The sequence below is a fragment of the Brassica rapa genome, chromosome A01 (assembly GCF_000309985.2).
Source record: "Brassica rapa cultivar Chiifu-401-42 chromosome A01, CAAS_Brap_v3.01, whole genome shotgun sequence".
In the NCBI taxonomy this organism is placed as follows: Eukaryota; Viridiplantae; Streptophyta; class Magnoliopsida; order Brassicales; family Brassicaceae; genus Brassica; species Brassica rapa.
Genome location: NC_024795.2, coordinates 14617748 through 14642514, shown reverse-complemented (window position 1 = coordinate 14642514; position 24767 = coordinate 14617748). Strand labels below are relative to the sequence as shown.

The 24767-nt window shown below is 34.2% G+C and overlaps 5 protein-coding genes and 1 long non-coding RNA gene across 6 annotated transcripts in view; 1 reads left to right on the top strand and 5 right to left on the bottom strand.

Moving 5' to 3' along the window:
• LOC117126704 (B3 domain-containing protein REM12-like) overlaps window positions 1-584 on the top strand; it is a 916-nt gene extending 332 nt beyond the window's left edge. Inside the window, exons 2-3 of the mRNA XM_033275567.1 lie at window positions 3-118; window positions 270-584. Coding sequence (XP_033131458.1) covers window positions 3-118; window positions 270-527 — 374 coding nt within the window. The 3' untranslated portion in view covers window positions 528-584. The remainder of the gene's footprint in view (window positions 1-2; window positions 119-269) is intronic.
• A 449-nt stretch (window positions 585-1033) lies between these two features.
• LOC103849575 (uncharacterized protein At4g04775-like) lies at window positions 1034-1490 on the bottom strand. The gene is made up of 2 exons (XM_033275563.1): window positions 1323-1490; window positions 1034-1252 (listed from the first exon to the last, which is right to left on the bottom strand). Exons 1-2 carry the CDS (start codon window positions 1488-1490, stop codon window positions 1034-1036), a joined length of 387 nt encoding a protein of 128 aa, XP_033131454.1.
• Window positions 1491-3523: 2033 nt separating this feature from the next.
• On the bottom strand, window positions 3524-4749 carry LOC117126703. The gene is made up of 2 exons (XM_033275561.1): window positions 4348-4749; window positions 3524-4249 (listed from the first exon to the last, which is right to left on the bottom strand). Exons 1-2 carry the CDS (start codon window positions 4573-4575, stop codon window positions 3524-3526), a joined length of 954 nt encoding a protein of 317 aa, XP_033131452.1. The 5' UTR covers window positions 4576-4749.
• LOC117133474 lies at window positions 4709-7627 on the bottom strand. Its single transcript, XM_033289783.1, has 3 exons — window positions 7554-7627; window positions 6276-7121; window positions 4709-6023 (listed from the first exon to the last, which is right to left on the bottom strand). Exons 2-3 carry the CDS (start codon window positions 7119-7121, stop codon window positions 4773-4775), a joined length of 2097 nt encoding a protein of 698 aa, XP_033145674.1. The 5' UTR covers window positions 7554-7627; the 3' UTR covers window positions 4709-4772.
• Window positions 7628-7940: 313 nt separating this feature from the next.
• Window positions 7941-11592, bottom strand: LOC117133481. The gene is made up of 2 exons (XR_004457327.1): window positions 8755-11592; window positions 7941-8713 (listed from the first exon to the last, which is right to left on the bottom strand). It is a non-coding gene; the product is annotated as an uncharacterized LOC117133481 (long non-coding RNA).
• A 533-nt stretch (window positions 11593-12125) lies between these two features.
• LOC103874009 (high-affinity nitrate transporter 3.1) lies at window positions 12126-24555 on the bottom strand. The gene is made up of 2 exons (XM_009152417.2): window positions 13317-24555; window positions 12126-13054 (listed from the first exon to the last, which is right to left on the bottom strand). Exons 1-2 carry the CDS (start codon window positions 13456-13458, stop codon window positions 12576-12578), a joined length of 621 nt encoding a protein of 206 aa, XP_009150665.2. The 5' UTR covers window positions 13459-24555; the 3' UTR covers window positions 12126-12575.
• Window positions 24556-24767: the final 212 nt, after the last annotated feature.

Sequence of the window (24767 nt, the reverse complement as noted above, 5' to 3'; positions counted from 1 at the left end):
AGTATACACATCCTCACATCATCAAGAAGAAGCCGATGCGGATGATGCTCCTTCTTTCTCATTTGACTATTGTTTTCAGGCTGAGGTCACTGCTTCGAATCTAAAAGAAGACAAACTTGTGAGTCGATTTTCAGTTATAGACCATATTTAGTTAGTTATTAACATATGGTTTGATCTGTTCAGTGTCTTTACGTTCTGTGTTTGCAGTATTTAGTTAGTTATAACATATGGTTTGATCTGTTCTGTGTCTTTACGTTCTGTGTTTGCAGTATCTTCCTGAGGGAGCTACGACTTGTACTGCTTTGAACAAACAATGCCAAGAGATAATACTTGTCAACAAAGAGGGAAATTCATGGACTGTGAGTTTGCGATTTAGCGAAGCAGACGGCATGTTAATCATCAGAAGAGGCTGGAGAAAGTTCTGTCGTGCTAACAGATGCGCCATAGGAGACTTATTTGTGTTCAATGTGGTTGGAGATGGGAAAACTACTCCACTAATGTGTGTATGTCCGGAAAGGGAAGAGTGATTTTGAACCTAAACTTATGTATGTCGAACCAGAAATTTATGTATGTCTCTTTTTATGGCTGACTATATCATATTAGTTGATTTTGGTTGAGTTATTGTTATGTATTGTTTGATTATGACTGACTTCCACTGAACGTTATAGCTGAGTTACTATCTTATTATGACTGACGAATACTCATATAATGGCTGGGTTATTGTTTGATTATGACTTAATTAACGTAACGGCTGAGTTGCAGTGAACGTTATAACTGAGTTATTAAAACATTATGACTGACGAATACTCATATTATGGCTGGGTTATTGTTTGATAGTGACTTAATTAACGTAACGGCTGAATTGCAGTGAACGTTATAACTGAGTTATTAAAACGTTATGACTGACGAATACTCGTATTATGGCTGGGTTATTGTTTGATTATGAATTAATTAACGTACTGGCTGAGTTGCATTGAACGTAATAGCTGAGTTACTAAAAACATTGCGTCTAAATTATGATTACAACACATGACTACGCAAAGAAATAGTGCCAAAATATGGCCATACCAAACCCACAAACCACCACTGGAAACATCAAACACTTCATCTTTTCCGCTTTACCGAGTTCTTTCTCCAACCGACCAACGTCTACTCTCAGATCTGATATGCCTTTGGTCATGTCACTCATCACCGATTTCATATCTTCTACCTCTTCTACCAAGCACTCGTCCGCCCATTTGAATAAATGTCTCTGATTTCACCAACATGCCCAGCTCTTAGTATCACATTGACAGTATAATGAATAAAATTAAAAATCAAACCTTAATATATCCTTTGCGACGGCAATAGTACAGTCTTCCTGGATTAGCCCGTGATACAGATGTACATAATTCAGCGGGTTCACCACACCAACACTGTTTCGGCGTTCCTCTTTCCACATGCCGGCGGTGAAAGTAAGTGCTACCAGACACAGATGATGAAGAAGACATTTTCTTTGAATGAAAGAGAAATTGGTGTGAAAGACAAAGTTAAAACAATAGTGGTAGTAATATAAAATCATTTTTTTTAAAAAAATTCAAATAAAGAGGAATAATTTAAATTAATAAACTATTAAATGCCTCGATATTAGGTTTGAGCCGTATTTTTCCACACATTTGATGCACTTTAATTATTACATAACTCAATCAAATCAAGAAATACAAAAGGTTCTTTATTATTTTATCAAACACTTAAGTTGAATTCGTATTACGGCTGTGTTAGCGTCTATATTTTGGCTGAGTTAACGTAGACGTATTGACTGAGTTACATTAAAAATAACAATACCTCGATTATGTAAATAATCCGATACATGCGTGCCAGCCGTATAATAATGAGTCTCGATATTCTTAATGCAAACGAAATTTCTCATGCACATAATAATGAGTCTCGATATTCTCAATGACGATGGAATTTCTCGCACGTATAATAATAAGAGAATAAAGGACTCTAATAATGGTCTCGATTATGTAATGGCGGCCATAATAATACATTGAAAATAGCGTTAACTATGGCTTTGTATTTTTACAATATAAGGCTGAGTTATTAGTATCTTAATTCGTATTACGGCTGAGTTACTTAACTGAAACACTGACGTTTGACGCAAACAATTCCGGCTGAGTTAAACAACTTTATAAAACCTTAACGGCTGAGTTAAACAACTTTATAGAAACTAAACGGCTGAGTTAAACAACTTAATAGAAACTTAATGGCTGAGTTAAACAACTTTATAGAAACTTAACGGCTGAGTTAAACAACTTTACAAAACTTGACGGCTGAATACAAACAAAAACAACAAATCAATTTCTAAAACCAAAATTATCAGGACCAAATTCTTCAAACATGTGGACAAGATCACGCCAAACTCTAGTTAGCATCCACGCAGGCTTCTCACCCCCATGTGCCCACCTCCTCTTCAAGAGGCGCATCTGACAACGAAACACCGTTCTGGCCACCAGATTAAAATTTGTCCAAACTTGAAAATTATATCTTCGTGCCCACGTGCGTTTGCGCTACAACAAAAAACCAATTTCCAAATGTAAGTGCTGTTATTATGTCTAATATCAAAAACAATTCAAAGATGTTGTCCTTACAGCGAGTTGAAGAAACCAGCGTTCCTTAAAATGATCGGGAATGGCGCGCCATGTCGGCCAATCATGAACCCATCCTTCTGCTAAAATCGACGGGATGGCCAGGGAGAGATCGCTTAGAAATTTAAACCAGATTACGCTGTCAAGCAAGACACCCGGGCCAGGGTATAGAACGGGAAGGTTTTCACGATTTTCAGAGTTTAGTATCTCATTGACTCTGTTCTCTAACCTTTCTGAATAACCAGGAACAATCATAACTTTGTAAGGCGATATAGAGATATTGTTTAGGTTTTCTAGTGAGATAAGGCGAGAAGGTGCAAGAGAAGGGGGCTATATATAGGGGAAGTATAGAACATTAAAGGTCGCGAGATAAAATATCTAAAATTTTCGCGCCATATGTAAATATTAACTTACACTAACAGGCTGAGTTATTAAGACCTTTACGGCTGATTTGTTGTTTGCCGTTTAGGGTATAGGGTTTAGTTATTTAGGGTTTGGGTTCCGAATAAGATTGTTTAGGGTTATGATTTATGATGTACGAACCACAAGATATGATAAATATCACAAATTCATAATAAATAACACAATAACAGTTTACGTGTTTTGAATCATGCTCACACCTCATATCACTGCCTAGAGTTTTAGGTACTCGTAAGAGACAACATATACCTCAAGATTATAATCGATTCCAAACTCGTATAGTCAACAAAGATCATGCTCACACATTGAGTTATTATTAATTATTTTGATAATTGGACTTTATATATAACATTCGAATGAAAAATTATTAATTATTTTGATTCTAGGGTATGTTTGAGGTATGACTGAGTTATCAATGAGTACTGGCTGAGTATTACTAATCGATACGACTGAGTTATTACAGCAGTTATCCAAAGTCAAATAGTTAACATAACAACAAACACAGGTTCACAAACAAACACAGTTTCATTTGACAACAAATTGTTCATTCCAACATTTCCTCCTTCCTCGAGGATATCTGCTGCCATCTTCACCCGTAACCCTTGAATATTACTATCGTTTATGCCATCAAAAGATACACCAAGCGCTAGACACTCCACAAACTTCAACGAATAAACCCCACAATCACCTGACATGTTGTTTTGTGGAATGTATCTTTTGCTCCTCCGTCTGAATGCGAACCTCTTCCTAGAATGCTTTCGGAGATCGGCAGGAATAAGCTCATTCAACATCCAGGGAAGCATCTCCAGTAGAGGTCTAAAAGCATTTAGCATTTTTTGCTCACTTTCGGGTGTTGACTCTCCATAGATTGGATCGTAGCAATCTATCTTCTCCTTGATCAGATCCACGTGAAACGCCACCCAGTGATTACCGCCGGTTTGAAGACATCCGTACACGTGATCCACATCTGCATACCACTTCAAGTTTGTTGTAAATTCTTCGGGGAATCTCCCGTTTACCAACGCTTCATAACCACAGTCTTTGAACTTGAACGAAGCAGGTTTCATCCTGAACTGCCTGTAATCGAGGGAAGCCCAAGAACTTAACAACCAAGGGTCTATGAAACCAATCCGCTTGGACCAGAATGGAGTGGGATCTCGCATGGACCTTTGTATGAGGACGTTCATATACGCAGCGATATGCTAGACAAAGAAAAATAATAAGTCAGCCGTAATATAATGAATTAAATATATAAGTCAGCCTTTATAGAATATATAAGTCAGCCTTAATAAAGACTTACATTATCAAACACCCATCCATATTCTTTGTCAGGCCACGGTCTTTCATGCATGAGTATGCTGTAGAAGTCACTCTCATGATCAGCTGAGGGTTCTTCTGGTTTATCTTTAGGTGCTGGTGGTTTGGGTGGAATTGCCTTAATGTGTTGCTTCAGTTTTTCCAGTCGCGCCGGATCAACAGGTGCGCAAGGGTCGTATATTGCTGATGAAGGCGTAATGTTCTTCCTCATGCAAGTCGTCTGTCCATTGTCTCCAATGTACGGAAAAACTGGTGCTGAATCAAGGTTCGTCAATGAAAACCCTTGTGGAGATAACTTAACTGATTTCTCCCAAAGTTCCTTTATAACGGAAGATCTAATCAATTCAGCTGGCTCGACATCAGACTCCGCCGCCAATGCGTTATCTTCCGCAAGAACTTCGTCGTTCGTCACAACACATTCCTCAGACCGCTGTAACTCAGCCTCTTCTTCTTTCTTCTTCTTCGGTAACTCAGCCTCTTTTTCCTTCTTTTTTTCGGTAACTCAGCCTCGTCTTCCTTCTTTTTCTTCTGTAACCCAGCCTCTTGTTTCTTTTGTAACTCAGCCGCTTTTCTCTTCTGTTTCTTCTCCTCGTTCTCTTTTTTCTTAGCCTCTTGCTTCTCCTTCCTCTTCAACGCAGCCTCTGCCCGCTGTGCTTTTTTCTTATCCTCGATAGCCTCATCCTTTACAGTAACAGTACGCTTGGCCTTGCCCCGTAAGCCGCGTCCATAGGCTGGAACGTTGGCATCCTTACCATCCTTAGCATCCTTAGTAATCTTTGCAGGAGAAACACTGATGAAATCAATTTCATTAAAATCATCACCCAAAATCCTTCTCACCACTGTATCCTTCTCAAGCTCCGAATTCTTCTTTGCAGGGGTCTCAGCTAACGCTGGACTTTTGACTGACTTCTGCTGTTTCTGCTGCGCCGGCACCGGACTTTTGACAGCCTTCTCCTTCCGCTGCGGCGGCACCGGACTTTTGACAGCCTTCTCTTTCTGCTGCGGCGGCTCTGGACTTTTGACAGGCTTTTTCTGCTGCCGCGGTTCTGTCACTGGAGTTTTTACAGACTTCTCCTCCTGGGCCTGCGGTTCTACCACTGGACTTTTGTCCGACTTTTCCGGTGGCGACCTCCTACGAGGTGATGATGTCACCGATAAAGATTTTTCTACGCCGGCGGAGGAGAGTTTAGCATCGTTGTCGGGAATTTTCCTTTCCCCCAAAACTTTCAGACTCTGCTGCACTACAGCTTTCACCACGTTATCTAGGGTCTTCTCGTCCATCACTGGCCGGTTCCGGTCAAAATCGTAAGCGTCAAATTTTGCTGAAATATTCTGCAGAGCACTCACAAGATTCGTCAGAGTCGCTTTGTCCAATACAGCTTCCTCCTCGCTAGAACCCTTTCTCGTTTCAGCAGCTTCTTTCTTCTGCTTCTTTGTTGATGGCTCAGCTTCTGATGAAACTCCCTTCGTTTTCTTCTTCTTCTTCTTCTCATTCCCCTTCCCCTGCTCATCCCTCTGTACTTCCCAGAAACCTTTCACGTATCTACCTGCGTGTATGTCTTCTACCAACCTAACGAGTTGTGGGTCGTCAGGTTCATCCGACCATACAGGAAACATCTCTTCAATTGACTCCTTCATAACCATTCTCCTCAAACGGACCTGCAACACCAGTTTATCATAAACTCAGCCATCAAATAACACAAAACCAAGCCATCAAATAAATTAATTCGGTCACAATATAAAATAAACTCAGCCATCAAATAACACAAAACCAAGCCATCAAATAAATTAATTCGGTCACAATATAAAATAAACTCAGCCATCAAATAGACTAATTCGGCAACAATATAAAATAAACTCAACCATTAAGTAGCTGTTAACTCAGTCGTATAAGTAGCAGTTAAACATTACCTCGCCATGATCTTTGATTTCGTCAGACAAGACAGTATCAAAACTTGAACGTGTACGCCTTCCACCCCATCGCAAAAGAGGAACGTCTTCATTGTTGACCACTCTCCCAAACTTCTCACCGAAACAGACGATGGACTCATACGCCCAAACCAATAAAACGTCCTTCATGCCGCTTACTGTGTATGACTTTCCATCTGGAGACAGTGTTTTCAGAGAGTCAACAAGAACTTCGTATGCAGTCCGACCCCATGGATACGACCTCATGGCTTCATCGTCGAATACCCTTATTGCACTTTGAAAGGGTATCCTTGAATTGTGATGCAAACAGTACAGTCCCATGGCTTGAAGAAATAACATCCCCAACCACTTACGCTTTTCAAAACTCCAACCAGGACAGAACTCTAATGCTGCCTTCAGCTCATCATACTTGGGTCCCATCCCAAGCGGCACCTTCAACTCCTCCCAAAACTCTTTGTATTGATCAGGTTCAAAACTTTCTGTTGGCAATGGACCTGTGTTTAACCCAGTGATCTCACCAAACTCGAGCAAGCTAAACCTGATAACATCATCAACCACAACAGACCATATCTCCTTTTTATGCACTCGCAGCTGTCTACATAGCAGATAGTGTACGGTCCTACCAGACCAAATGCTTTCGCGTGAAAGTAGCCTAGCAACTACTCCAATGGGAGAGTTCACCAGTTCTTCCCACACATCGAGTCCTATTGTTTCTTTAATGTGGGGGAAATGTCCTGCACGGAAATTATGATTGATATCTTTACCTTCTAGGTTAGAAGGGTAAAGTCTTGGAGGGTAATCACGTGGTTCGACTTGACTAACATCCATCTGATCATATAACACAACAATAAATCAGCCACAACATAAAAATAACACAGCCATATCATAATATTAAAATATATTAGGTCATATATATAACTCAGCCATAACATAATAATTACTCAGTTATAACATAACCATAACTCAGCCATAACATAATAATTACTCAGTTATAACATAACCATAACTCAGCCACAACAAAAAGCCCTAATTCAGACACAACAAAAGCCTAGACAATCACATATCTCAGCCGCAACATAACCCTAACTCAGACACAACAAAATCCTCGACAAACCCATAGCACAGTCAACATAACCCTAACTCAGTCGCAACAAAAACCCATATCACAGCCTCAACCAAAACACAAACAATCTCAGTCGCAATATATAACTGACCCACAAACTCAACCAAAATACAATATATAACGTCGCGACATCTTACCGGAAAAGATGAACTCGTTGATGAGAATGCGGTGAAGGCGATTTCGTACAGACGACGGTTTCTAAAAACTCCGACGAGACGAGACGAGAGTTATAGAGAGTTCAACGACAGAGAGTTAGAGAGAGTTCGAGGAAGTAAAGAACAATGTCGACGAGGGTTTCGAAGGGTGAGAGGATTTCGGTTTGCGGTTCCTTCTTCGACACAACACAGTTCTTCGTGTTCTTTTTTTTTTTTTTGACAAAACCGTATGTATGATAGTGATAGTGATAGAGACGGTTTGGTTTCAGAAAATAACAGATGTGATGTGGATTTTTAATAACTGATGTGGCTTTGATCTTTAAAATTAGTTTCAGAAAATAAAACATAACAAAAGCCCCTTATTGTAAATTACTAGGAAAGAGAAAACATTCTAGTAATAAAACAAAGATGTACAACATTCTAGTAATAAACCATAAAATGTGTAACATTCTAGTAATTTTTTCTTAAAAATTTGTTAGATTTTTTTTGCCATAATTTTAATTTTTAATTTTTTGTTTCTATACTTTTCCAATTGCACGATTTTACCTTACCTGCTTTTTTAGTTTTGGTTTTGTATTTGTTTTTCATTTATTTTAAACTATTTTTATTTTTTAATCTATGTGTCAAATTCTGATTCGTTAAGCGACTTGCTCTTTAGTATATAAGAGATAAGTTTTTTTATACCTTTTGCATTTATGTGTTTGGCTATAAAAGCCCTGTTTGTACCCAGATCTAAAACTAAGGAATTATGTTTCCTCTTTACTCTTTGTCTCTCCACACTCACGAATTCATCTCACTCTCTTCTCTCTCAAAATCACTCATTTAAACTTCCTTAATTCTCTTAAACTCTCACAAATTACTAATTATACTTCAACGGTGAAACACAAGACACAGCTAATGATCTTGAAAAGACAACAGTTATCAACAAGACACGTGCGTTAAGTTGTGTTCATGTTTAGAGTCGAAAAAGTAACGATCTTGAGAAGATTCCAATTTTGATCAGATCGAACAACCACATTACCAACAAACATAACACTCAGAAAAATCCTGCTTCAAAATTTGAAACCAATACTATAACATAAAACGAGAAAGATAAAGGGGAAGACTGACAGCTTCAGGCTCAAATTAAGAGACGATTTGAACTTTTTTTTTTTTTTTTTTTTTTTTTTTTTTGTAACTTAACGATTTGAACTTCATCCTTGTTAACTCGCAAATCTCCGTCCTTAAACGTTCTCTCTGCGTCCTACCAAAAGAACAAACCCCTGAAGTTCACTCCAAATCCACACACGAAGACTCGTACACATTTATGGATAGATCTGTTGAGAAAGAGAGGTAGATAGATACAAGAATTTGGTGATGAATTGCTCACCAGCAGGCGGATTGAGAGTTGAGATTTTTATTGAATTCATCCTTCTTCATCGTCTTCTTTTCTTCTCTTAATTTTCCCCTTTTTAACTTTCTCGAGACAAAGTCATCATATAAAGAGTAACGTGTTCTTCGTGAAAAATGGAAACAAGAATTTGATTGAGAGAGGAGACATAAATTGGTTTATTTTTCAAACTATTATATATTTGTTATGTTGTTTTTATCAAAACAATAAAAAATATGTAACAAGTAAGTGATCAATTGGTTAGAGGTTATCATAGTCAAATCACTTCTAAAAAGTGTCACAAATAGCAAGTGACTTGTATTGTATTTAGAAACTCAAAATGTGCTCTAAGATGTAATTTTTTCAAAAAATAAACAGTTTTTATTTATGTATCTTGTATAAATGATTCCACATCTTCGTACACGAAATGCTGGATTTGAACTGTTTCTTTTGGATAGTTTTCTATCCATATTTCGTAAGAGGTATTTGAACAGTATAAAGATAACGATGTGACAATACTCTACTCATGACTAATTTTTAAGTGTGAATTATGTAGATTCGTAATACTGCATTTGTAAAGTTTGAAGTTGTGTACATTTTTCATATATATATAGATATTTATATTTAGAAATTTTCTTATAAATTAAAAAAGAAATTCAAATATATCTTTAGATAATAATTCTTGTTTAGCTAAAGTTACGACTTTTTTCCAAGAGTAACAAATGAAAATATTATACATTCCATTTTTGTTTTTTTTGTGTGTAACATTTTGGTATTTATAACGATACAACGTTCATTGTGGAAGCCCACTTAGTCCAGTGGTTTGACTAATGGTTCATTAATGCTTTTACATTAGGAGGTCTGAAGTTCAAACCCCAAAAAAATGCAAATTATGTAGATCACGGAAAAAAATGGTTACAAGAAGTCTTCAGCATGTTGCAAGGGTGTATCATCGAACATGGATCTCATAAGGCAGCTCGGAGCGATGCAGTGCAGTCAGACGTGCATTCTCATATGATAGTAGAATCGTCCGCTCTATAATTGTCGGCTCTAGAATCGTCTATGTAATATTTCTCATCGTTGTAATAGCATAACTAGATGCTAATCCGCGCGTATGCGCGGGGTGAGTTCCTATAATAATGTTTTGTTTATGAAATGATTTTAACATTTTACAACACTACAATTTTTATCGATTATAAAATGATGAATACAAATGTTGGTCTCTTAAATATATCATCGTTGTTGAAGAGTTAATGTATTACATCTCATTTTATTATTTTTAAAACTTCATATGCACAAAAAGAAATTAAGTTTTGCGGCTGACACAAATAGGCAACATCGATTGTATAATGACGAAAGAGGATTAGGTTTTCTGCTCTCGATTTGTTTACTATTGACTCTCTATAAGTGATTTCATTTTGTACTTCTATAGAATTGTGCTTTCGTTCTCGTATTTGTTTCATTGATATGAGTTAAGTTTCCTCTTTTAAACTTCTTTTATGAATTCAATGAATTACATAAGTGTCAATTAAAAAATTGACATTTGTAAATATTAGTTTCACTCCATATACATATCTAAGAATTAAAATTTTGAAAAAAATCACCGACAAACTATATTAACAGGTTAGTGTTCAAATCTAATATATCAAGCTGTTATAGAATATAAGTACAGACTCGAAATATAATTTTTTGTCTAGTATATATTCACCAGCTCGGTCTAAGAATCATCTAATTAAAACAACAAAACAAATTACTTATTTCACCAGTTCAGGTAATATCTAAATCCGAACGGGTAATATCCGAACCCGAATGGATATCCGAAGATAACCAAACATAAGTACACTTAACTCGGATGACAAAAAAGTATACTTAACTCTATATTTCTAGTTTATTACTCTCATTTTTATATTAATGATTCTTATTGCTCAAAATTAGATAATATACATATAATTATGGACAAAATCATTTACTACTTACTTAAAATACATATCAAGTTGCAGAAGTTCCATCTAAAATTTCAAAATAACAACTAAAATAGTGTCTTTCTATTATTAAAATTTTATCTCCAAACCTATTAATAGTTTAATCTTTTATAAATTAAAAAAAACAGTTAAGTTAAAATATATTTTAAATACAAAAACTTAAACAATAAATAATTTATTTATTTTTTCTTCAAAATTTAATATCCTAACCCGACCCAAAATATCCAAACACAAACATAAAATACCCGAACCCGACTCGAAGTATAGACATACCCGAATGGGTTCTATATCTTTATACTGAAATATCCTATACAAACCCAAACGTGTATTCGAACACCCACCCCTATGATATATTTTCATTTGTAACTTGCTTGAACCAAAAAAAGTTAAACCATTGATCACAAATTTGTTAATGTGGGACTTTTACAATTTTTAGTAATTGATAGACGTTTTTTAAAATTTAAAATATAACATATAAGAAAAAATCTAGTTGTTTTTATTATATGCATAATGTGATTGTTTAATTTATTTAAATAGTGTAAAATTAAAAAAAAAAAGATTAGAATTTTTTTTTATCAAATATGTATTATTCATAATCATTAATTGTCATATATATGTTATCAATATTAGGTAATTCCGTAGTTTTTATTTAAAGAAAGAAAAAATATTCTTTTGTACACTATTAATTAATATGATAGTTAGTTTAATAAAAAGCATAGTATATGTTTATATGGACCAACTTATTTTTCTAACAATTCTAAGAATCATTCTCGTGATGACACGTAGCAACGAAAACATGTTGTAATGCTCTAAGATTAATATATAGGGGATTAATCAGACGTCAAAAAAAAAAAATACAACGTTCATTTTTACTCATTTTTTCTTGGAAAATTGCCACAAATACCACATTCATAGTACCACTTTTCATGTTTACACTAATCACTTTTATCCTCACTTTTAATGAAGGATAAAATACAATTATACCCTTAGGGTTAACTAATCTAGACTTAGGGTTTAGAGTTGAGGGATGGGGTAGGGTTATTGGAATGTAAAATTTATGGTTATAATAAATATATAAATAATTAAAAATATATATAAAAATAGTTTCAAACACAATTTTTCGTTTTTCAAAAAGAAATTTGAAAAAAAAAATTCAAATTTTTTTTTTATAAAAAAAGTTCGAATTTGAAAAAGTATAATTGGAAAATTTATGATTATTTTTTTTTTATTAAGTTTTTTTTAAATAATAATTTATTATATATATAAATAACAAAGGCATAAGAGTCTTTTGACACTTAATGAATAAGATATTTTTAAAAATGTCTCATTAGTGGTGGTAAAAATGAAAAGTGGTACCACAAAAGTGGTAAACATGTAATTTACCCATTTTTCTTCTACCATAAAGAAAAGAATATCAATCTTTGTGACGAAAGTGTATATGAATATATATCAAAAATAGTATTAAAAATATAGAAAGCACACAATACATCACCAGTTCACCACCGTAGGATTAGGTTTTGGCTCATTATGAATGGCTTACAAACATGTAAGAAAAACGTACAAAATAGATGATAACTAAGAACAAAACAAAAACAACTGATAAAAAAATTCAAAGGCAAAACGTCGCAATTACGCGGTCGCGAAGTAAACGACTCATTTGCTTTGCTCTAACTTGGCCTTCCTCTTCTCGTTGACGAAGAAGACGAGCAGAGCTAGGACGGAGAAGACGCTGAAGCAGACGGAGGCAATATCGAGGGACTTGTGGCGACCACTGATAGCCTGAACGCTGAACAGATTAGTTGTCTTGGCCTCGTTCGTGCTTTGTCCAAAGGCAACTTCATGGTCTTTGGCATCAACTGCGTAGGTACGAACGAAGTAGGTCCCGGTGGGGATGTCGCGGTCGAGGGTATATTTAAATGATTGAGATGATTTATTATAGGCCCTGGTGATGATCTTGTGTGGGCAGGTCTTGTCTTTGAAAAGTTCATTTTCGGTCTTGCGCCATGGTCTGTCAACTTGGCTGACCGGAGCGTAGCATAGCTTTACTTTGATGGTCGTAAAATTAGCCTGCTTTTTAGCTGTGGATCTTAGCTTCCATGTAATGCTCAACTTGTCAATTCCGGCATCCAAAACTAAAATACAATAATTTACATATTGACCAGCCTTGATGATGGTAATTACTCAATTCTTCTAATTGATATTTGATAAGAAACGTTGTATCTTTTATTTTTAAGTAGTTATTGGGATGGCCGAACCGGCGGCTGGTTCGAACCCTGATCGCCCGAAATTTTCAAAAACGTTGAAATGTAGAACTAGAATCATAAATTTGAACACCTAAATGAATGAAGAAATGAAGTAGCGAATGATGGATGTTCTTAAAGATATAATACATACCGCCTTGTCGGCTGGGTTTAGCGGTAACGTCAAGTGCATCTTTCTCCAGGTCAGAGAAGAGCCTTTCTTTGGTAGCACCATGACTAAACTGGATCATTAAGTAGACTATAAACGAAGCTAAGATGATCTTGTGGATAGCCATGGAGATCCTGGAATTTGAATATCTAAAATAAACCTGGAATTTTGCTGAGTTTTATGTTAGATAAGAAAGTTGAGGTGCACATTTTTGTCTATATATAGTAATTTATGGTAATCATTGGATCAAATATCTTGTGCCTAGCATAAAAAATTAATGACAAAGTCAACGGTTTGGTCTTAGATTACCGTTTGAAGACTTGGGAAGATTGTGTTCACTCTCCGGCATGAGAGTGTCTGTGTTGTCTCTGTCCACAACTGTAATGTGCCCATAAACATACCAATGATGAGATATAAGTTTCTATTCCACTATATATCATCTGAATAATTCAATTTTAGACTCCAAGCATTTTTATATTTAAGCGACCACATCATCTACCAAGATAGTATTTTTGTTTTTTTTTTTCTGTCATCAACATACACAGATTTATACTGACAAAAGACGATTGGTTCCTGAAACTACGTGCTAAACTATCCGCATTTTTATTACGCGTTCTTGTTACATGAATAATCTCTGAGTTGAGAAAAAGCTGGTATTCTTCTGGTTCTGAAACCATCTTTACCAATTGAAAACAATCAGTTACAAATGTGATATGATACTAAAGCAAATTCTTCATACATTGCATTGCCCATACTAGCGCTTCCACCTCCGAATGAAGAGGTGAGAGGCTAGTCTTGATATTTCTTGCCCCCATCAAACAGTCGAAACCTTCTAGTTTACTATACCAACCTAGTCTTGAAAAAGTCTCTTTATCTTTACAAGATCTCTTTAAAACACCATCCTCATGGGATTGATGGTAAGTTTGTACCCTCGACATGTTGGGCAGCTCTCTGTGTGTTTAAAACATGTGCCTCAGCCAAAAGTGTAGATTTTGTTTCCGCTAAAATTAGCGTTTTCCTAGGATCAATGTCTAAATTACTGAAAACTTTGTGGTTCTTTTCAAATGTACCAAAGTATCCATGTAAATTGATGATCATCCATTAGCGGAGGAGCACTCTCCAAAACTGATGATTCATATATTTGAAGAGAGAACTAGTAAGAAAACTATATGTATTTGATGGTATCTTTGATAACGCTGAAACCTCACGCGCTGGTGAACATTTAAAAACACATGGTTTATGATTCTTTCATAACTCCACATCTGGCACAACATAAAACCCCTTGTATCCCTCTCGCTTGCAAATTTTTCTTGACTGCTATACACCCTAACACCAATTGTCATAAAAAAATGTTTTATCTTTAGTAGACACCAAACATTCCAGCAGAAAGCCTTTAGTAGATCGACTGTGGGTCCAAACACTATTGGTGGTTTTTCCTTATCTGGATATATCCGTTCAACTTGGTATTATGATTTGAACGTGAATTTCTCATTATTTGTGAAATGACATTCATCCCTATCCTCCATCTGAGTCCTACTCATTGGTATGCTTTCTATAATTTTCGCATCTTGGGGATCCACCAAATATAATTTTGTTGTTGTTGAACAAAGATACTCTTTTAGTGTTTCAAAAAAAAAGAAGAAGAAGATACTCTTCAAATTCTAATATATATTTTCTATGAGTTTTATAGAAAATACGCTTTTGTTATACTATTTGATCTCTTGTGTTAACGTAACAAATTGCTCATAATGTATGATAGTTTTGTTTGATTTTTGAATCTCATGATTCAACGGTATGTAAAACTTTTTTATTACATACAAAACATATGTAGGAACCTATAGATAAAAACGATGTGCTCTCATGACACTTAGTTTTTGCCGGAAATTTTAGTCCGTGTTTAGATATATGATTAATGAGGAGGTAAGATGTTTATTTATATGTAAAGTATTGCTCAATCTGCAAGGATATGCATAAAAATTATATATATTCAGGAGAGTCATTCCCTTCAAAATTTTAAAACATGATCTTGTGTTAAATCTTTGGTAAATTGGTGTGCAAGGTTGTCAGTTAACATAATGTAATCCACCATAATGTAATCCATTCTAATCATTTTATGTCATCCTCTGATATGGAGAAACTTTATAATATAAAAATTGTTCAGTGCACAAGGTATAGATGATTAACAATCACATTGTATGCGTACTGGCAGGACTGATTTGTCCCAATTTGGAATATCTTCCGAGAAACTTCAAAGTCATTATGCTTCTTCTTCTGTTTTTATAAAAAAATTAAATTATATTTCATAGTTAATCAGCCAATAAATTGTTAGGAACTTTTTCAAGATATTACTGCACTTGTAAGAGAAGGCATATCCACTTTTTGTAGTGATTTGAGAATGATATCCAGTTTTCATCTTCGTTCCTTCCAATACTACATGTTCTTTACTGTAGTTTAACCACATAAGATTTTGATGTATCACAAATCATTTTATATCGAAGTTATAATTTTCTAGTGAGTAGGTCATGTACAATTTGTTAAGTATATCATATTTTCTATTACCCATGCATACTACACTTGTGGTACTGCTTCACCTACATATTTAGTCAAGTGATGGTGTATGTCTACATGAGTTCTTGCAGTTTTATTTAATTAGTTCATAAACAGTTAAAAAAAATGTCAGCTTAATTATTTTGAGACAAAATTATCCTGTCAATCCTTTGTGATATTAATTTCAAGGATAAAATCTGCTTGACCAATGTATTTCATGTGGATTGTACACCTGGTCTACAAGAAAACTAAAGGAAAGAGTAATTGAATACTTTGGCTACTATTTGAAATAATCTCTTATGGCTAATTGTATGATTTCAATTTCTTAATTTAAGGAATATTTTTACCGATTATTTTCCAAGTTGTTTCTCTTTTCATTTTAGTTGTAATCTGCTTTAAGATCACTAGAAGAACATATATGATGAATTTTATATAAAGTCTCACTGCAACATTGTATTATTTACTCTATAACAATAAACTAGCAACTTTTCTGGTTTCAAAAAGAAAAAAAATTATAAAGAAAAAATTATGACATGGCTTTGAAAAAATGTGACAGGGCAATAAGTAATTGTGACATGTACAGTTTTCTTTATAAACTTCTATATAGATTTGGTAAGTTTTTTAATATAATAATACCTATTAACTTCTATATCACCATTGAAGCTAATTTTTTATATATTTATTTTGGCAACAATATTAAAATATATTAAAATAATAACTCATGTATCATTATTAAATATATATATTACATTAACAAAAAATAAACTAAATGGTAAATATAGTTATAAATATGTTTTTTTAACACTAACTTATTTATCATATTTTGCATAAATATACAAATATCTCTTGACCTCATATGTGATACAGCAGGACACTACGCAAGAAAAAAAAAAAGAAGCAAGGAAAAAAACTGTAGTTGATTAATTAAATATACATCATTAGTAGTCCTACAATTTTTAACAATTGTTTTTTGTTCACTTTGTCCATGTGTGATATTGTAAAGGCTAAGAACACCAAATGCCTTAAACCTTCACTGCGTCTATCAACAGAAAATCTCGATCTTTACATGAGGTAGTTTTGAATTCATTTCAGACGTTTATCGAGTTCTTACAAAGTGTTGTCCATTGAGTTAATAAGATTTATGTTATCTTTTTACTTTGGCTAGATACTTGGTGAGGAAAGGATTTTCATCGCGTATTAAATGTCAGATATTTGACAGTCATTTTAACACTAAGATCATTAAGACTTTTGAGCTCGAGGTGATCATTTTTCCTGATTATATCAAAACTGAATTTGTTACTCAATTTTTAGTTATATGTCAATTTGGTTATTATTTTCATTTTCATTTCCATTTTAAGAAGGATATAAATGAAAAGTTTATCAAGGTTAGGAGGTTGTGGAAGGAACTATTCAATTTTGTAAGTCGTGTCTTTTTATTCAAATATGTAAAGAGTAATTTTTTTTTTTTTGCTTACAATTTTCCCTTGTCTGTCTCAGCTCATTAATCTTTTGAATGTTTTCATTTTTCAGTGACCACTGGAGCTTAAAGTTGTGTGTATCCGAGATGAAGATTGTGAAGAGAGAGTGACTTTACTTCATCTGGATTCAGTTGAAAGAGAACATCCGAAAGAATCATTTGTTGACAATGTCAAGAGGTAGGACAACATGAGTTTAGCTTTTTACATAACTATTTGAAAATGCATACCATCTTCAGCGGATTTTATGTCAACTTATTGCAGGTTGTTAATAAAAGAATGAAATCACGAGAAGAAACAACACACTTCTTCTGTTGGGAATCTATTACTCTCAGAAATGATTAATGCTCCATATGTAAAGGTATATCTTTTACCCTCATAGTACCCTGATTCAATTTTAGGTTCTTTCAAACGGTTTCTTATGGATTTAAATAATTAAACGATAGAACCACATGAGAAGTCAAATTATCTTATGTGAATCTTTTTGTGCAACCTGTGTCCACAACAAAAAAAATACTGTCAACTGCGATTTGTTTGTTCTCTTATTCACTAAATTGTTCATGAAAAATGCACCTCCACGGATGAAAGAAAACGAGTATGAAAGGGTAAGCTTCTCAAACCCTCTTCTTAATAACAAATCACATATCATCTTACTCATTTATAAACTTTTATCCAGATAAAAACATGCGGGTTCAGGCAAAGAGCTTCTCTACTCTGAGAACCCAAATATGAAAACTTGCAGAAGATGAAGTTGATGGTGAAGAAGAGACACTCCCAAACATTGAATCGATTGTTGGTGATGAAGTTGAATAACAAAAAGTGTGATTTGTTGTTTTGATTTGGTGTTTGGTTTTTATTTAATTTTGGAATTGACAGCTTTGATTTGGTGTTTGGTTTTATTTAATTTTGGATTTAGAAAACTAAAGCCTTGGTTAGAAATTTATAAGTTATATAATTTTTTACATAAGCATTGTTTATACAAATTCATAAACAAAGAATCCCAAGAAAAAAAAGACTATGGCTGATTTGATGAAATGTATCGAAAGGACTGATGCTCCGCGCCAACAACCTAAGGTCCAAGCCAGTAAAAGAAAGAAATACAAGAGAAAAAGGTTGCTATCTAAATTTCTCTTGACTCCATATGTGATACAGCAAGACACAACGCAGGAAAAAGAGAAGCAAGAAAAAAAAGTGTAGTTGGTTAATTAAATATACATCATCAGTAGTGCTATAACTTTTAACAATAGTTTTTTGTTCACTTCGTTCAGGTGTGATATTGTAAATGCTAAGAACACTAAGTGCCTTAAACCTTCACTGTGTCTACCAACAGAACTTTTTGACCAAAAATGAGGTAGTTTTGAATTCATTTCATACAGTTACCGAGTTCTTACAAAGTGTTGTCCATTGAGTTAGTATGATTTATGTTATCTCTTTACTTTGGCTAGATACTTGGTAAGGAAAGGATTTTCATCGCGTATTAACTGTCAGATATTTGGCAGTCATTTTTACACTAAGGTCATTAAGACTTTTGAGCTCGAGGTGATCATTTTTCCTGATTATATCAAAAATGAATCAGTTACTGAATTCTCAGTTATATGTCAATTTGTTTATTATTTTCATTTCCATTTCCATTTCCATTTTCAATTCCATTTAAATTTCAAGATGTATATGAATGAAAAGTTTATCAAGTTGAGGAGGTGGTGGAAGGACACTGATCTATTTTGAAAGTCATATCTTTTTATTCCAATATGTAAAGAGTAAGTTTTCTTTTTGCTTACAATTTTCCCTTGTCTGTCTCATATCAATAATCTTTTGAAAGTTTCCATTTTTCAGTGCCTATTGCAGCTTAATAGTTGTGTGTATCCGAGACAAAAATTGTGAAGGGAGAGTGGCTATACTTCACCTGGATTCAGTTGAAGGAGAACATCCGAAAGAATAATTGGTTGACAATGTCAAAAGGTAGGACAACATGAATTTAGCTTTTTACATATCTGTTTGAAAATGCACACCATCTTCAGTGGATTTTATGTCAACTTGTTGCAGGTTGCTAATAAAAGAATGGGATCATCAGAAGAAACAACACACTTCTTCTGTTGGGATCTACCACTCTCAGAAATGATTAATGCCCCATATGTTAAGGTATATCTTTTGTTTTACAATTTTCACTTGTCTGTTTGAGCTCATTAATCTATTGAGATTTTTCAGTGACCGCTAGAGCTTAATAGTTGTGTGTATCCGAGATGAAGATTGTGAAGGGAGAGTGACTATTCTTCACATGGACTCAGTTGAAGGAGAACATCTGAAATAATCATGTGTTGACAATGTCAAGAGGTAGGACAACATGACTTTAGCTTTTTACATATCTGTTTGAAAATGCATACCATCTTCAGTGGATTTTATGTCAACTTGTTTCAGGCTGTTAATAAAAGAATGGGATCATCAGAAAAAACAACACACTTCTTCTGTGAGGATCTACCACTCTCATAAATGATTAATACCTCATATGTAAAGATATGTCTTTTACCCTCATAGTACTGTGATTCAACTTTAAGTTCTTTTAAACGGTTTCTTATTGATTAAAAATAAAAGATAGTGTTTAGATTGGGTTTAGAGATTATAAAATTAGGATTATTCGTATATCTTTTTAAAAAATTTTATACACTCATATATTATAAATTCATATGATACATTTTTCTATATTACAAATTTGCTACATAAAACTTTATATTATACATTCATATATCTTACAAACACTAAGAACTTATATTATACATTCATATATCTTACAAACACTAAGAACTTATAAAATACATTCATATATCATAAAAACACTAAGAACTTGAATGAGATTCTTAATCAGAATCAGTACATGACTGTTCTAACTCATCTTCAGAGTCCATGCGTCTAAGCCAATGAAACACCTGGACAAGATAGTGAAGGGTCTAGGGAGAAGTCAATTCTATAGGTCATTACTCGGATAGGGACTCCAGTAAATCAATGTATTCTAGAGGGCGAAATGTCAACAAACTTTTGCGAGAGTACCAAGATCGGACTCAACTTCCAATTCCAAAGGCAACTTTACTAGCATGGTTATGATATTCGTCATTGGGAGGAACAACCGTTGTCGAAACATAATCTGAATTATCTTCCACAACATTTTTTTTTATACCATATTGAGCAAGCGGTTGAAGAGATGCTACAAGACGGATTATCTCCAGTTGGAGATAGCCAAACTGCCTCGGCTTCTGTCACATCAACTTCAATGCGCCTTCTTCGAAACCAAGAATACATCAAGGTAATAGTCATTATCTTTGTTTCTTCTTACTCTTGTATTGAACTTGTAACAAGATCAGACTGAATTTTAATGACTGAATGTTCTCTGTGCTAATGCTATTTTTGTGTCCTTTTCAGCGTCGACAGACACACAGGGGCACTATTTATTGACTTGGCAATGTTCAATCCAAGAACAGATGTCCATTTGAGTCGGTCTCTGCTACACTCAAGTTAAGCATGGACATGGAGATGCGGATTTGTGGCTTGGAGACCCTCACTCAGGAAGTCAAGTCTGATTTTCATGCTTTCAAGACTAACTTCAAAGAAGGGATGACTAAAATTCAATTAACTCTCAACACGATTCTGCAACTTCTACAGCCTCAAGCTTCCAATCCTCATGCCTCTACTGCACAACCAACTCATGCTCAACGTTATTCTCAGTCACAATATCAGTATCAAGATCAACTTCAAGGTCAAGCTCCATCCCCAGATCAGGTTCAGTCTTAAGCTCCAGGTGATTCACAACCTCAACATAATAACCATTTTGAATTAGATAGGTGGTGCAATTAAGAACTCGGTTTGTACATTAAGATATGGCTTTTGCTTGCACAAAAACAAGTTTATGTATTATGTTCCATGTTTTAATTTTTGAACATTTTGAGCTTTAAGAAGATCAATGTAATACAAATTCGGTTTCTGTTTCAAAAAAAAAAAAATCTAATTAACTTATTTTTTTAAATCGTTCAAATATCTACACACGGAAAAGCTAGTTTAAATCATAGCCAAACAAAACAAAAGACACAAAATAAACCGTCTTTATTTTGCAGCAGCAAGCGATGATGTAATCATATCAAATTTGTGGTAACTTACAGGGTCGGCTTAACACTGTTAAGGGCCCTAGAGCAAAAAAAATTCACCTTTTAAAATTTATATTTATTTAATGTTTAAAGTACTTCTAAATTTTAATCAATAGTATTTCATATATTTTGTGATGAAAATAAAACTGTATACATATAAAATATTTTTAGGCCGCTTCAATTTTATTTATTATATCTTTTTATTTTTTTTTGTATAAAAATATAGATTTATAAAAAAATTGTGCCCCTTAATTATTAATATATGGGGGAACACAGACTTGGACCCGGAACAGTCGCACTGTTTGACCTTCCTAGTTAGCCGTCCCTGGTAACTTGCCACGAAAGAATTTGTCGCTACTTCGTAGTAGAAACCATCGTGTCAAAACTGTAACAACTTGCCATGTAATCAGTGGCCGCCCATTGAATGTGAGGTCCAGAAGCTAAAAAAAATTTGAGGGCCGTGATAGCAAGTATATTATCAATGTTCAAAATATTTTAATGGGGTGGAGATTCAAAGTCATCACCTATAGACTATACACACCATGACTACCACTAAGCTACGGACAATTTATTGTCAATTTACGGCCGGTAAAACATATATATTATTTTGGGCCGGAAGCTGGAGCTTCCTATGCTTGGTATCAGGGCCGTTACTGCATGTAATCTTTCATATGTAGCATTTTGAAATAGTTTTGCTATGAACCAAAAAGTGCTACAATTGTGTAGCTACAATTTGAAAATCGTGGCTTTTTGTAGCAAGACCTCCATATAGCTACGAAAAAACACCTATGGCCACGAATACTGACCGTTGCTATTTCCGTTTTTTTACTAATGTATTTTCTTAATATAAAAAATCTCTAGCTCAACTCGTTGCTTCCATGCTAAAGCTCTTCAGATTTTCATCACAATTTACCACATTACTATTAGTAAGATCCTTTAAAAACAAAAACAATCATGACTGAACGTCCTTAGCAAATAAATAGATTATCCCTTGTTACAATATGAAGTTTTTTGTCTTGATATACAACCAGACACATACACACACTGTATGTACCTTTTCTCTTTTTGCTACAATTGATCCCATACAATATTCTAAGGAAGAAATGATATATTGTGAATGTCACAGCTCAAACCCAACAAATTTTAAAATCCTAAACGTAGGGCCCACATTTTAACCTAAAACTTTAAAGAAAGGTATTTCACTAATTTTGGATGATATGAACAAGCTCCTTCAACTATATAATGAAGGCAATGACCTAGAGGAGATGGAGATACAAATTTGTAGGCGAAGCTCTTGCCAAAATCAATGAAAACGCAGTCGTCAACCATCTCAAGAGAAACCAGTGCCAAGTTGGTGTTTTTGAGAGATGATTCCGACCAGATATAAAGGATATAATCAAAGAACTTAAGTTTGATTGATAGATCTCAATGCAAGGAAGACATAGCAACTTTAGGATCTCAATTACGAGGTAAACTCAGTTAGTTATTCAATCTACAAGTTGAGAGAAAACCATCATATTTCTGAAATCTGTTCAGATCTGGTTTTCCTGTTTCGCAGAGCCATATTGTGAAGCTATTTTCGGTTGATACAGGAGGATTTCGGTGACTTCCTTGATAGTGTTAGAAATATGACGTTCCTAGCTCTCTAAAGCCACTAAGAACGCTCCATTAAAAGGTAATATACATTAGTTATTTGATTTACAAGTTGAGAGAAAATCAGCATGGTTCTGAAATTTGTCCAGATTGTTTTTTCAGTTCAGAGAGCCATATTGAGAGGAAATTTACCGAGATACAGAAGGATATAGGTGACGAGATTGTTATTGTTAGAAACCTGACGTTCCAAGTTTTCTATAGTCATCAAGAACACTCAGTTACGAGGTAAAATCCGAAGTTATTTGATGTTCAAGTTGAAGAAAAATCACTGTTTTCTGGATTCAGGGATCCTAAGTCTGAAACCTGTTTTGTGAGTTGGTTTCCGGGTGAACCAGAGAGAGTTAGAACGCGAGTAAGGTGTCTCTGGAAAGATTTTTTTTCAAGGAATCTATATCAACTGGCGGTTTCCATTTTAGTTGTAAGATTATAATTATTTGTCTTGCTTCCTGTCCAAGAATCATAATGATCTGTCAAAACCAGAAACCCTAATTTTCTATTTGAATGCAATCGCAGTTCAGATCGACAAAATAGTGGTTCAACCGCTTTGACCATAATTTTCAGAATCTACTTTCAATCTTATGGAAAAGGTGAGGGTGTGATCTGTGGATTCTTAGTACTACTAGGCTAGGTCTAGGAGATTGTTTGTTAATTGATGACTGATGTATGATGATTATTTGTGATGATGATAATGATTATGATATGAAAGTTGATTATTGATGACGTAACATGTTACTTGATGTCAAACGGGTTGTTCATGTCCAAATGGGCATGTCCAAATGGACAAATTAGTTTATTAGAAACCTAAATTTTCAAAATCCAAAATGGACTATTCTAAATGGGCATTTCGCGGAATCCAATTAAAAAATCAAGCTTAACATACAAAAATTCATATTTAACATGATTTCATCATGTTTTGTATAATCCAAAATCATACATTATGATCATATATAATCTCAAAGCATACATAGGTTCATACATAAACGGGATTTGTGGTTTTGGCGAAAAACAATAATTTTTGCAGTTTTGGCAGGAAAGCGCAATTTTACGATTTTGGCGGGAAAAGACGATTTTGCGGTTTTGGTGGAAAACACAATTTTGTGGTTTTGTCGGGAAAACATGATTTTGTGGTTTTACCGGGAAAATATAATTTTACGATTTTGGTGGGAAAACGTGATTTTACGATTTTTTTAAGATTGACTATATTACAATCTTGTCCACGTTACGAATTTCTGATAAATAAATGCATCCTTAAACACAAAAACACAACAAAATGAAAGTATGTTCATCTCTACAATTTTGTTAAGATTGACATATATTACAATTCTTAATGTTTAAATATCCAAAAACATGTCCACACAATCTGCTATTATATGTTTTCTCAATTCATTACGAAATACATGTATCCATAAACACAAACACACAGCTAATAAACAGAAACACACAGCTATGTCCACAATTTTGTCGTACACATTATTGTGTCCATGTCCACATTCTTTATATATATATATATATATATATGTATGAAAATGGATTTTAAAAAATGGAAAATTTTATACGTAATTTTGTATGATAATAATATTTCTTTTATATATCTTAAATTTTTAGATAAAAGAAATTGAAGACATAGGATG